Source organism: Camellia sinensis, chromosome 6, assembly GCF_055761805.1.
Source record: "Camellia sinensis isolate YWXY chromosome 6, ASM5576180v1, whole genome shotgun sequence".
NCBI classification, from domain to species: Eukaryota; Viridiplantae; Streptophyta; class Magnoliopsida; order Ericales; family Theaceae; genus Camellia; species Camellia sinensis.
In genome coordinates this window covers 29,111,061-29,124,692 of record NC_138966.1, presented here as the reverse complement: position 1 = coordinate 29,124,692, position 13,632 = coordinate 29,111,061, and the positions used below count along the sequence as shown (strand labels likewise).

General features: G+C 35.2%; 1 protein-coding gene across 6 annotated transcripts; it reads left to right on the top strand.

Moving 5' to 3' along the window:
• Window positions 1–2,072: 2,072 nt before the first annotated feature.
• On the top strand, window positions 2,073–12,330 carry LOC114319700 (uncharacterized). 6 transcript variants are annotated; one of them, XM_082873528.1, is made up of 9 exons: window positions 2,073–2,456; window positions 3,233–3,246; window positions 3,368–3,446; window positions 3,552–3,613; window positions 3,724–3,866; window positions 4,999–5,102; window positions 9,360–9,680; window positions 11,925–11,968; window positions 12,079–12,330. In XM_082873528.1, exons 1-6 carry the CDS (start codon window positions 2,141–2,143, stop codon window positions 5,024–5,026), a joined length of 642 nt encoding a protein of 213 aa, XP_082729654.1. In that variant the 5' UTR covers window positions 2,073–2,140; the 3' UTR covers window positions 5,027–5,102; window positions 9,360–9,680; window positions 11,925–11,968; window positions 12,079–12,330. The 6 variants fall into 6 exon arrangements, with proteins under 6 accessions (XP_082729654.1, XP_082729655.1, XP_082729652.1 ...); XM_082873529.1 differs by having other exon boundaries at window positions 11,911–11,968; XM_082873526.1 differs by having other exon boundaries at window positions 9,355–9,680.
• Window positions 12,331–13,632: the final 1,302 nt, after the last annotated feature.

The window sequence follows — 13,632 nt, the reverse complement described above, 5'->3', positions numbered from 1 at the left end:
ACTAATCATGCATGCTACACTTATGAGCCAAAAATGCAAACAAAAGAGAAACAAAGGGAGAGGGGTGTCCCTCCCCTATGCAAGACTTCAAACCCCCTTCTTTACCACTGAAAATCCATTGGATTTCAGTGGTGAGAAGGCCAATACATCAAAGTAACCAAAGCTTAACAATGGAGGCACAAAAAGGGCCAAACAAGGCCTTAGAGGGGGAGGTCGACCCCCAACACCAAAACAACCTTAATGAAGTATCTTAAGCATGCAAATACAAGACTTTTTTTTAGTTATACACGAAGTCTAAATCAGTAAGCAAGATAGGTTAAAGACTACTGCAAGATTGGGAAATCTAAAGCAAAAGTGTTACCCCCCTTTCTTCTGATCAAAACCACCCCAAAACCTCAAGAACAAACTTTCAAAGCCTCCAAAGTCGAAGTATGGTGTAATAGTAGGTGACTTAGTGCAAAACTAAGGTCAAAACACACTTTTGGGGCCTCTAACACACACAAAAGGGGAGAGAGAGGAAGATGTAGAGAGAGAAGGTGATATATATCAGAATATATATGTAAGCTCTGGTTTTTTGCTCAACGCCTACAAAGGAGAGGGAAGGTCTTCTTATATAGACAATGGAAAAGGCAAAACTTCCAAGGGAAGCCAACAAAAGGGTCAAGGCTTCCTAAAGAAGCCAAGGTAAAGGGGCCAAGGCTTCCTTAGGAAGCTGGGACAGGTGTCCAAGCTTCTTGAGGAAGCTAAGACAAAGGTCTAAGCTTCCTCAAGAAGTTAGACCAAAAAGGTGCAAAAGGGGTAAAACAGCCATACTCGTGCATGGGGAGAAGGGTCCGTGCATTCCAACTAGCACAGCTGGCTTGCACCATGCCTGAAAAAGGCAAAAATATGGCACCGGCTAGAAAAAGAGGCCATCGGCCAAACAGATGGTCGGCCGACCACACTAAGTGCCGACCGACCAATGGTATATTTCACTAATGGCCGGTAGCCTCAAAACACAACCGGTGGCCTCAAGCCATGGCCGATGGGTATCAGGGGTAGCTATCAAGCTACTCTCTACCCTTAAGTGCAAAAACAAACAAGTCCTTGGTGTAAAACCAAGCACAGAACAAACAAGTCGAGAGATCTTGAGGCAAGGCGCGTAGCCAAGACATCTAGGAACTCAAAACAAACACGAACATGGATGATCACCGAGTGTTCAAGCGGTGACGTCCAAGTCTTGAGGACGGTCAAAAATGGGGTGTCTACACTCACCCTACTTGTGAAACTATTTTCAAGTACATGTGATATGCCACCTTCAAGGACATAGCTTGGGAGGCTTAGAGGCTAAAGGCTCTACTTTTGTGATTTCATTTTTTGTGTTTATATGTCTTCTTTTAAGCCAAGGGCTTTAATTGCAAAGAGCTTCTGACTCTCTATTTTGTTGTAACCAAGTGATTACTTGGAAAGACGTAAGCTCTTAGGGCATTTATTTTGTTATTCTAAACTAGAGTTACATGCTATGGTTTGAAGATGAATATTTATGAAAGTGTAATGCATGTGATATCTTTTGTAATATTAACTCTGATGAATAAAAATATAACACACTACAACAAAACTGACTTTTTACGACACCACATCAATGGCATACAATATATGCACGCTGTAGTTTCTCACTTTTACAACTTGCTTTTTTTGCACGTCGTAAATACTTTTCCAACCACGACGTGCCTATTGTGTAGGCCGTGAATGGTAATAAAGATGATTTTTTTACGGCTTGCAGTGCATGTCGTAAACAATAAAATTTTGTACGACGTGCATATGATGTGCCGTTAATACATCAATTATACACGACGCACATATGCCAGCCGTGAAAAGTGCGCACACAATACTCGCCATTAAAAGTATTGAACTTTTTACGACGCACACATTGCCTGTCGTTACAAATATTGTCTTTTTACGTTGCACAATATATACCATGAATTGTATGATAAAACCAACAAAGCGCAAAAATGAAATTTGGAACGCTAATCACCAAAAAAAAAAAATGTTAGAAATTTTTTCCGACATTTTGTCTATCCGTTTTCCTTCTCCTCTCCCTCTCTCTCTCTCTCTCTCTCTCTCAAAACGCAGGCACAAGGCATGCTGTCAATCAATCAAAATGCACAATCCAAGTCTTTGGCTTCTAATCAAAATGAACCTAGGAGGTTTCATTAAAAGGGAGAAGGGTTCGAAGGGAGCTCATCTCTCTGAATCGTCTCATGAAGAAGGGTTACCTGTTACACACTGTGCTACCCCCAATCACTGCGCTACCCTCCTTCTCAACCTCGACCCACTCCTACTCCAATCACTGCGCTACCCCAGCACTCTCAAACCCTCCCAACAACTCTTCAATCAGAACCACTTCAAACCCTACATGATCCCAACTCCGACCTCTGCTTCTCCCTCGACGATTACTGCGACTTTGGCCCCAATTTTGTTGGCTTTTTGGCTTCTCGAAGGGTATTTTTGTGAATGTGAGCGTGCCAGCAAGGATCAATCAGTCCTTACAGAAATTATAATTGCCAACCAATTATCAGACGATTGTGTTTTAGTTCTTTTCAGCCTCAATGAAGAGGACTTTTACTGGTGGCTTGACTTAGGAGAAATTAAGAGAAATAACAGTAATATGAAGAACAATTGAAGTATTTCATAAAAATGAACACTTACAATGGTCCGAACTCAGCCTCGGAGAGGTTTACAACAGCAATCTACTTGAATCTACTTGAAGCTACTCCTATGAATCGAAGTGCAGTGCGAGTATTTAAAGTGCAGGTATTTAAAGAACAGGTATTTAAAGACTGGAAATGTAAAAGACTGGAAAAGAAAATATATGAAGTAAATGACTGATTTGTATGATCTGAGTCCGTCCCTTTTTTCTGGGGCTGCCCTGCTATTTGTACTCATCAGTGATGACCTTCGAACTGCACTTCGAACCGTCGAACTGCTCCTCCATGATCGCTGATCATGCTTCCTTACAAATAGCTCCATTACGCCATCACTGGCAGTTGAGCTTCCCTCTTGTACTTGAATTTGAATATGAGTAACCGTTATCCCGTTATTGATCTAGTGTTACTCTGATCATGTGAGGACCAATATTTATTGCCACGTGTACGATCAGGATTAAAGGCTTGAATAACCTTCCTTTATTACCCTTACTCTGCCACGTGTCGAACTGTAACTAGCTTTTACAAAATATGTAGCCAACAAATTTCTTCTACCCTAATGGTGCGAAACTTCAAGTTCTAGCCCCCTAATCTTCCAAGTACTGTTTTTGTTTTGTTTTGTTTTGTTTTGTTTTTTTTTTCTGGGGTTTCTAAACTTGATTTTTGATTTCTCTGTTTTACAGGCCGAATCAACTGAAGAACAACTCGAACCTCTCTTCGATTACCACCGTTTTCAGCCCTTCGATGTTGTCTGCCTCGACGGTCTATCCTCTCTCTCTCTCTCTCTCTCTCTATATATATATATATATATATATGTATATATGTATGTATGTATGTCTCAGACATTTGTATTTTTGAAATTTGCAGATGATTGTTCAGATTCATCCCCAGCCTTCTCCCCTAGACGAAAGAAGCTTTTGTACACAGCTGTAAAGCTCTCTACTTTTTGCAGATTTTATTGAATTTGAATGATATAGCAACTTAGAATGTGAGTCTTTGTTTGAAATTGATTTGAGTGTTGGTATTAATTTGAATTTAGGTTGAGAAGGTAGATAAGAACGAGAAATTCATAAAGGTTGTTGATTATGAAGATAAGGAAGAGGATGATTGGCTACCTTCACCTCCTAAAGTTTCAGCTGATACAGTGAAACTTGGTGAGGGTTCAACTATAAAGGAGTTGAGGTATATTCCTTTTTTTTGTTTCAACTTAATGGGTTAGCTCAGGAATTCATTTTATGCTTTGTGACTCCTTTATCTCTATCTTTTAGTTCATATAGTTTAAAGCAGCTATGAATTTTATTACTTGTGTGTGCATTTGTTTGAAGCTATTTGTGTTGTGTTAGTGCTTTAATTGCTGAGACCATTCACTGAAATGGTGTTCTAAAGTAGAGGCAATTTGTCTTATTATTGGAACTGATACCTAAAAGGGACCAGTGTCATATTATTGAGACCAAAGAGGGTTGGTTTGGTAGACAAGCTGCTAATTTAGTGTGAGTAATGCTTGAATTCGCATCTCACCATTTGATGCAACTTAGCCTTTTCTTTTCCCCTCCTATCGATTTAGTGGGGAAAAAAAATAAAACCAATAAGATAGGACTGTACACAAGGTGTTCAATGATATTACTCTTAAGACAAATTGATTTAATTTTTTCAGAACAAATTGACTAGGCCTTTAATGTTATTGAAGCTGATTTCAAGTGCTTAACATCAACCACGTTTGTCATCAATTCCAATTTTGTTGATAATCCTAGTAAGGCAAAATAGGCAAACTAGTTATTCCTCTTGATCTAGTTAAATTTCTTACTTCTTTGGGACTAGATTAGCATTCCTTGAAACTATATAGTTCTTCCATGCAAATGCTTTATTGTTCATTTACTTTCTTTCTTCTTGAAGTCATAAATTAGCTAAGTTTTGATTTTGTTCAATTTTGAAAACATGTTTTATTGTTCAATTTTGTTCTTAAGTTTCGATTTGCGGCCGTGGTAGTGGAAGTGGTGAGTTGGTTGAAGTTGGGTATTGAGATCTTAGAGGTGAAAACAGATCTTTATTATTTAAAATGAAGTTTATGAAACTTGGATTGAAGCCTGATTCATTTCAGATTGATGGGGACAATATTAAGTCAGTATGAGACCCTTTTTTCATTAATCCTAGTAACTGTTTTCATTTTTTTGCATGTATTTTATTTTTTGGGTTACTTATTCAGTGATATAAAATCAGTATCTCTGTTTACTTGCATTCTATCTAAATTCATTCTGACAACCAGGGTCATTTTGTGCTTGTACTAACATAAAATGTGTCTGGGTTTATCCTGAAGGAACACATTTGATGATTCCCTGGTTTGAAAGGCCCATCGTTGATGATGTTCATGCATGTCCCAATCTTGTTGAGAGCTCTTCAGGGAGTCATGATCTCCAAACGGTAAAGTTTGTTTTACAGATTTTCTAATATTTATCATGCACAAAATAAAATGATAACAAAACTTGCTGGTTTATTTTAGCGACTTTTTCCAGATATGGCATACTTGATCTCTTCATAAATTTTTTAAGTTTTCGAACTCTTGATTGAAGCCTTGATAAAAAGAATTACATGCCTCAAAATAAGGTTTCACTTTTATATGGTAGTCAAGGAGGTTAATTTATGGAAGCATTCTGATCTTTCTAAATCCCTTTTGTAGATTCGATTCTTGTTATTTGATCTGGGCCTTATTATTTGCGTTAATATTTATTTAGCATCGCTATATGCTAGGAGGTCGATTGTCTTTTTATTTTTATTTTTGGTGAATAAGTCATAAAATAAAAGACAAATATATACAAGATACAAGAGGCATGCCTTAGGAGCTAACCAACTATACAAAGACACAGCCACCAACAAAACCAAAAGCACAAGGCAAAACAACCTGTTCAAACACCACATGAGCACAAGAGCAGATGAGGGGCAGGAACAAGATCAATACTGAGCTACACATTAGGATAGACCTAGAAGCTACTGGACCACAAAACAATATCCAAAATATAACTCAAAAACAAGGTGTACTACCATAATTAAGGTCATGCACATTCCACATAGAAATCCAAAATTAGGTTCTGGGATTACAAAAATTAACCACTAGAGCCTATCACAACTATACTAGTAAATAAAAATTCAGACTGTAAAATAACCACCACAGCCTCCTAGACAGCAGGCAACATCAGATCATTAAGCACCAGCAAAATGGCAAGCAACAGCAGGCAAACAGCCACAGCAGACAGCAAGCTTCAGTAAGCAGGCAGCAGCAGCAGTACTGTCTAGAAGATAACATGGGATAAGGTGTGATCTTATCTCAACAACCCATAAATCAACTAGCAAGAAACCAAGAAAAAGGAGTTATCCATAATTGGAATAAGAATTTGTCACTCAAGTGAGACTAGGAACTCAACACTAGGCTTTGTTTGTGTGTAACTGTGTTATAGACTTATAGTAAGTGCTTAAATTCTTAGTAGATGCTATGTTTGTAGAATTGTCTGTAGAATTGTGACACTAGGAGATTTGAACCTTAGATATGTTAAATGAGCTTAAGTCACAAATCACATATCTATAATATTTAAGTACTTATCTCAGTTCTTATTTTCAGTATCCAGCTAAAACTTACTGAAACTATCATACATGACCAACATAGGTAATATGAACACTTTGGAGGCACCAATATATGACAAATGAAGACACTTGGGAATCGAAATAGTAGATTTTTGCGTGCACCCAGTTGGTAGCATATGCATATGCATATGTGCTTATCTTATCGTTGGACAGAACTTGTACTACGAAGTAATGAAGGAATGTTTTTAGATACTAACTAACTATAGATCACGGTTCACACTACAAAATTACTCCCACCCCCTCCCCCATCTAGACAGAGGCAACAAGCAGCAGCAAATGAACAGGAGTTTTGTCGCGTGAAGCAAGATTTTGAATCACTTAAATCTTATGTTACTATGAATCACTTAAATCTTATGTTACTAGTCTTATCAGCGTGAGAGAAACACTTTTGTCATCAGAGAAGTAGTTTCAAACAATTGAAAGGCTCTTTGGGCGGTCAATATGCTTATTTTCCTCCTTTTTGTGATTGAAAATAAATGCCTGTGCCTTATCTTGATTATTATAGGCACATCCTATATTGTTTTAATGGGTTATGATGATGCCTGATTTATATGCTGACAACGTATCCTTCACTCCCTGCATTTGCTTTATTGTTAAATCCATTTTTTTCTTCTCATTGCTTCTATTTTTTTTTTTCTTTAATAAGTTTCACAATGTTATTTGCATATAGGTATTGCTTTTGAAGGGCATTCCATGTGTGCCATTAATATTAAGACCTAACAATAATTGTCATTTTTTTGTGGTCATTCCATTAGCCCTCTTGGTCTGCTGTAGACATTTTTTTGGACATCATCACATACTTAGTTATGTGGCACGTAATCTAGAGCAACTAGATGTAGTAAGTTCATTCTTTATAGGATATGTGCAACATGTCTAGAATTGCTTGAGAGAATGTAGATTTGTCCATATGGCTTGAGGATAATTTTTGAGAATTGATATTCACTCTACTTTAAACTTCTCACACTTCAATTTTTGTCTTTTAGCCTTTCACAAGGGGAGTGTGAGAGGCTAAATGTGGAATGTTAACAACATCACTCTTAATTTCTTAGACACAAGAATCTGGCTACCTATTAATACAAAAGCTGATCACCGCTCAATAGTTGTTCAATACATCTCCCAAACCATATTTTTTTTGTCCTTGATTCAACTTTTAAGCATCATAGTTCCTCAACCCTAGTACCCTAACTTACAAAAGATCACAAAGGCACAATGGAGAAAGGATAAATGCACAAAATTTTTTCATAGAAGAGACACGAAAAGTGGGCCCACATGTGGATCCTACACTTTGTCTCTCTTCTGTTCTGTGCATGTAGCACAAATGGGCACAAGGTCACTGTTCATGGGTACTGATCACATTGCCCATAACAACCCTCAAACAGCCACTACAACCTTGTGTTCTCAGCCACAAATGCCAATCAAATTCAGCCAGTGTATCTCACTCATTCTACATCAATTGTAAACTTGCAATTGCTCTTTAAGGTTTTAGTTGACTTTAACTTACTTGACTCTTAGCGCACACAATGAATGCTGGCAATGTCTCTTGGTAGTTGTACCAGAGACCAGGAATTGGCTCCTAACCTCATTATAGGCTTTGGTTGGTAAGAGAAGGGAGTAGGGGAAGAGGGTGTCATGGGTGGGGGAGGATCCAGGAACTGGCTCCTAACTTCATTATAGCCGTCAAATGATTGTTAGCAGCCACTTGATGTTAGCAATGAATTTACCTTCAATGTAATACATAGGATTCTTTCAGGTAAAATTACCTATTTACTTATGGATGGAAACTTATTACATTTTCTTTAATGACAACCTAAGAAAATAATTAACATTCTTGAAAGTTTATTTGGCTTGGATTGAGATCTTCATCATATGCGTTTTAATCTATCATTTGTTAAATATGTGAATCTTAATTAAGATTATATCTTAAGCATAGGATTTTTTTTATCACTCAAACATTCTAGTGCTAGAAAGCACGGATACGGATAAGAGATACGGATACGATACGATACGGATATGGCGATACAGCAAAACCTAAAAAAGTAGGATATGGATACGGTTAGGATACGTTTGTAAAAAATAAAAAATAAAAAAATTATTAGTAGTGAGTTACACATAAGCTCAAGAAGCTCAAGAATGTTGAGAAATCACAGTAACTTTATGATGCAAAATACTAATCTTTAAGAATTAGGTATTAATTTAAGGCAGTATCTAGTTTAGTTTTTAAATTTTCAATAGGTCTTGCAAATGTTTCATTTCAATAGTAAGTCTAATATGTTGATATTATAATATCAAAACAATTCACAACTTGACCCTATGCTTTTTCTTTTTGCACTAGGCAAAAATATTCTATGCAAGTTTATTTGCTTATTTATTTATTGATATTTAATTTTACTATTGTTATATTATCTTATTAATCCTTACTTCTATGTAGTTATAGGGGACATGTATGATACAATGAAGATATGTCAATTTGATAAATTCTGTTACTTTCGCTTACTATGTTATTTTTATAAAAAAACTAAGCAAAGTATTGTAAAAATATTCTATTTATCATCGCAATTATATTATATTAGGATGTTATGCAAGAAATAATACAATTTTAATTTCGTAAAAGGAGTAATATGTGACTTGGAGTATTTGACACTTCAAAATTAATTACGAAGTATCCGATAATATGTGACTTGGAGTATCTTATACTTCAAAACTAAAGTATCCGATACTTCAAAATTAATGAAAAATTAATTAAGAAGTATCCGATACTTTTAATAAGTATCTGATACGTATCCATAAGTATCTAAGGAGTATCGGTATCTGATACGGATACGATACGGATACGTCTTCCTACTTGAAGTATCCGTGCTTTATAGTTCTAGTGCCTCTAAATTTCCTTTGATATGAAGAGTTCAAAAAATTTTGCAATTTTGTTTATGATATTTCTATATTGGTACTTTTGAAGCAAGTGATGATGATATATTGCTAGTCTTTGCTTCTGCTATTGATGGATTAACTTTAACTAAGGATGCTACTTTAACATACAAAGCTGAGGCTTTGGAATTGCAGAGACAGCTTAGGCAACTGCAGACTCAGTATGATATGCTCTCTAGTTAGGCTTCAGCTTTGATCCAAGGAAGAAGGGCACGAGTTGCGGCAACATCTAGTGTGCTTAAGAATACCAATGTGAGACTTAAAGACACTGTTAATCAGGTGATTGGGCCAATATTTTCTACATATTTGAATCAATTTGTGTTCCAGGGGTGGGGTGGGGGGCAGGAAATTTCTATACTTGGAAGAGGAGGAAGTGGGGGTTTGAGTATTAATGGAATTGCGACATACCAACCGTTTAATGGAATGCCGGCACTAAAAGAGGTAAGATGTTTAAATGATTATAATTAATTGAATTTCTGATTTGGGTCTGTGTTTTGATTTGCAACTTTACTTCTTTGAAATGTGACTGTTAAAATGCTTTGTTGGTAGGTATGATTATTGAAAATATTGGTGTAGATTCAAACTAATTAGTAGCTTTCTGTTTAGTAATATGACAAGATTATATTAGTTTGCTGAACAAGTTTACTGTACGTCTTCGTTCAATAGTACATTTACTACTTACTGTACAAGCTTCCCTCGCCATAAGATCTGTGAAATGAATGATATGGTAATTTTAAGCCCATATATATTGTGGAACCAGTTGATAACTAGACAAAAATGATATTCATGGATCACCACTGCACTCCATGTCTATAAAATTTGAAACTAAAAGAATACTATTGTCTACAAAAACAAAGAACACATAAATAAAATTGAACTGGTAGCAGACTTGATTTTAGCAAAAATTTGACTGCAGTTGGTCTCAAGCAAGCCCCATGTAAGATTCCTAATTTGCTTCTTTCTTAGCCACTTTTCTTCTTTGTTTACTCTGGTTGTACCAGAGTATAAGAAGAGTGACTAATGGGTATAATATAAGTTCACTGTTCTAACAAAATGCAGTGTTGAAATTTACCCTTTAAATGTTTATATATAGAAGATTGATGTTCTGACATGAAACTGGAATTGATCAAGTCATATCACAGTAAAGGTAGGAGCAATACAAGTGTGATTTTATGCCTAAGTACTGTTTTTAAATCTTTGATAGTCTATATTTGATACAGTGGTATTCTTTGTTTTTTTATTATTGTGATTTGTTAATATTTGAAGAGAGGAATTAAGTATTCTGTATTGTAAAAAATAATGTGCTATTCTTGTAGAATTAATATTTACTTAAATTTATTTATTTGTTCAGAACTCTTCTGGTGTTCGGCAGTATATGAGTCTTTTTGATTTTTCATGCATTAATAGTGTTGTGATTTCTATCTTTCTAAAGATTTAGGGTATTGAAGCTTTATATTTTGGATTAAAATGTGATATTTTTTTTTAGAAAGATAGAAATCACAACACTATTAAAGCATGAAAAATCAAAATGACTCATATAATGCCAAACAACAAAAGAGTTTTGACCAAATAAATAAATTTAAGTAAATATTAATTCTACAAGAATAGCACATTATTGGTTGTTCATAGCAGCGAATTTGATACCAACATGGTAATTAGTTTGTCATCATTGATAAATTGCCTTACTTTTGTTCAGGACAAACATGGTAATTAGTTTCTGTCAATTTTTGCAATTTGCACTAAAAACTATGTTAGATGTCAAAAGATAAACATATATATTATTCCTATTTGTTAAATTTTATATTGCATCTGGATGGAGAAATAGGTGGATGAATTTGTACCTGGATATCTACTTTTAGACAATTTTCTGTTCAATTTCTGTATGATAATGTGGTAGAAAATGCTAAGAAGATATAATGAGCAATTAAGTATTACAAGTCATAAGTAATAGTCAAAGTTTAAGTGATTAGATGGAACTGCCTTTGATGATATAATAACTACTAGGAGTATAAGAAGAATTAAGGATGGATTTCTATGTGCTAGTTTATAGTTGAAAACTTTCTTTTTGCTAAAAGAGCTAAGGCACTGCAATCATAAAATCTGCTGGAAGCTTGATGAAACTTTCTGCGAAAGTTGAACCAGCAGGAATTCTCACATGCCCTGACGGCGACAGTATCTACTTTTTTTGTTCATTCTTCGATTGGGTGTATTTTTTTAATCTCTTTTAAACTGTTCTATGTTCAAGAGTTAATATGAAAAGCTAACAACTTCTTGCAGAAAATCTTCAAGGGTTTCACTCCATTTTTTTGTTTGTTTCCCTAGAAATTGCATAAAGGTTTTTTTTTTTTTTGCTGAGAAAATGAAGCAAATAGTCAATGTGGGGTTCTTTTCTCTGTTTGGTTGCTGAGAATTGGAGTAATAAATATTCCATTGAATCTTGAATGTTATATGAACTTAATTTGTGCGTGCAAAATTACTTATGCATGAAATATATCAATAGCACTCTTAAGTCTTGAAATCAAAGGCAAAATGCTAGTATTTTGTTTTGAAATACTGTGGTAATGTGACTGGCCATCACATTACACGGAATGAGGTACAAACATGAACTCGTTTGACAATCATTTATTTTTCTAAGCTTTTTGTTCCTCTCCTTTACTGTCTTTGATTCTAGTCCACAATGCTCAGGCACTTTCCAAGACATTGCTAATTCTGCTGCTAGGCAAAAAGAGGTGCAATCTTCGTCCCTTTAAAGTTTAAACCATTGACTTCGAAATTTCTCTAATTGTTTTTTGAAGTTCTACATCGAAATAAACTGAATTTGTGTTGCATTTGTGAACAGATTATGGTGCTTTTGAAGATCTACTGGGGAGATGCTTGGGAGAAGATATGTGAAGCAATTGATAATATTCCTCTTAGTTGCCTTGTTATAGGGAACCGAGGCCTCGGCAAGCTCGAGAGGTTAATTATTTTGAAATTACTTTTTGATTATAATTGAAATATACTATTCTGCAATGTTGAACCATTTTGGTGTTTGGACTTCTTTTCTGGATCTTATATATTTTTGGCAAGTGCCCTAAATTTTTTAGCAAAACCGAGAAGAGAGGGAAAAGAAAGAGGGTTCAAAAATTAGCTAACCTATCCACTGGAGCCCAAAATTGTGGAATTTGGTTGCTAATTGTGTAGCACCTGACACTAGCATAAACTAAGCCATCAACTGTTAAATGATTTCAGATCCATCATCTGACACTAACCTAAACGTTACCAAATAGGACCTCCGTGTTTGGGTTACCAACTTCAATTTCTTAATCATGTTAACAATCAGCGAAGTGAAAGTGATGAATAGATAAAAAGATTCTAATTTTGCTCACTTCTGCAACTGGGATGTTGTGGGAATTGGTTGTTATAGATGGGAATTGCTTATTTACACAATTCTCGTTTCGTTTGAATTCTGTGAGTAATTGTAGTTATTACAGCTGAAGTTGGTAGCAGTTTAGTTAGTGTTTATCTGATGGCGATTGGTGACCTCATCTGGTCCAATATGGTAATTTTCATGGGTGGTTCTTGTGTGTTATTTATATAATTATAGCCAGATATAGTTGTTTAATATTTTTTTATTTTTTATTTTTTTAGCGTTTTGTTTAACATAAAAATGTTGGTTGAGGTTTTCACATGGGGAATGTCAAAATTTTTATGTTGCTCAAAATCTTTAAATTTGGAGACTAGTGATAGCCAAGAGCTAAGTGTGCTTATGAAAATATTTGGCCAATATCGAAAAGTGAATCCATGAAATGATTTGTTGAGTCTTGAGTGAATTACCAATCTTAACTTCTAAGGGAATTTGGTGACTTTGTACAAATGGTTTTCTTGGGTATGGCTAATTTCCATCTTTCTCCTGGGGTCCTTTTTGAGGCTTCATGTATTCATTATTAGATAGAACTTTATTCCATGTCAGGTTGAAATTTGGAATGTATTGTTTATTTAACAATATGAGTACCTTTTAATACTACATTATGAGTACTCCTTATAACTTCTCTAGGTCATACATACCTAGCATATAGTGCAGTACTGTACACAATTGCAAATCATTGCAGCATTTCATGGGGATGATATAGTATGAACATATCAGATTTTTTTTGTTCAACTTTTCTATTTTGTTATGAAAATTACTTCAAGTAGTGAGTTGATCATTGACAATGTTGTTGGCTATCAAATATTCAATGATCATTACTTAGTGATCCACAACCTAAAAATTCTGGGAAAAGGTATATATGTTTGTGATAATCTTTTTGAAATCAGCGCGTGTTCCTCTATTTGTGCACCAATAAGGATTTGGAAGTTAATGTTTCAAATTATTTCCATGGTACAATGTTTTGGGGCTTGATATTCTTCTTCA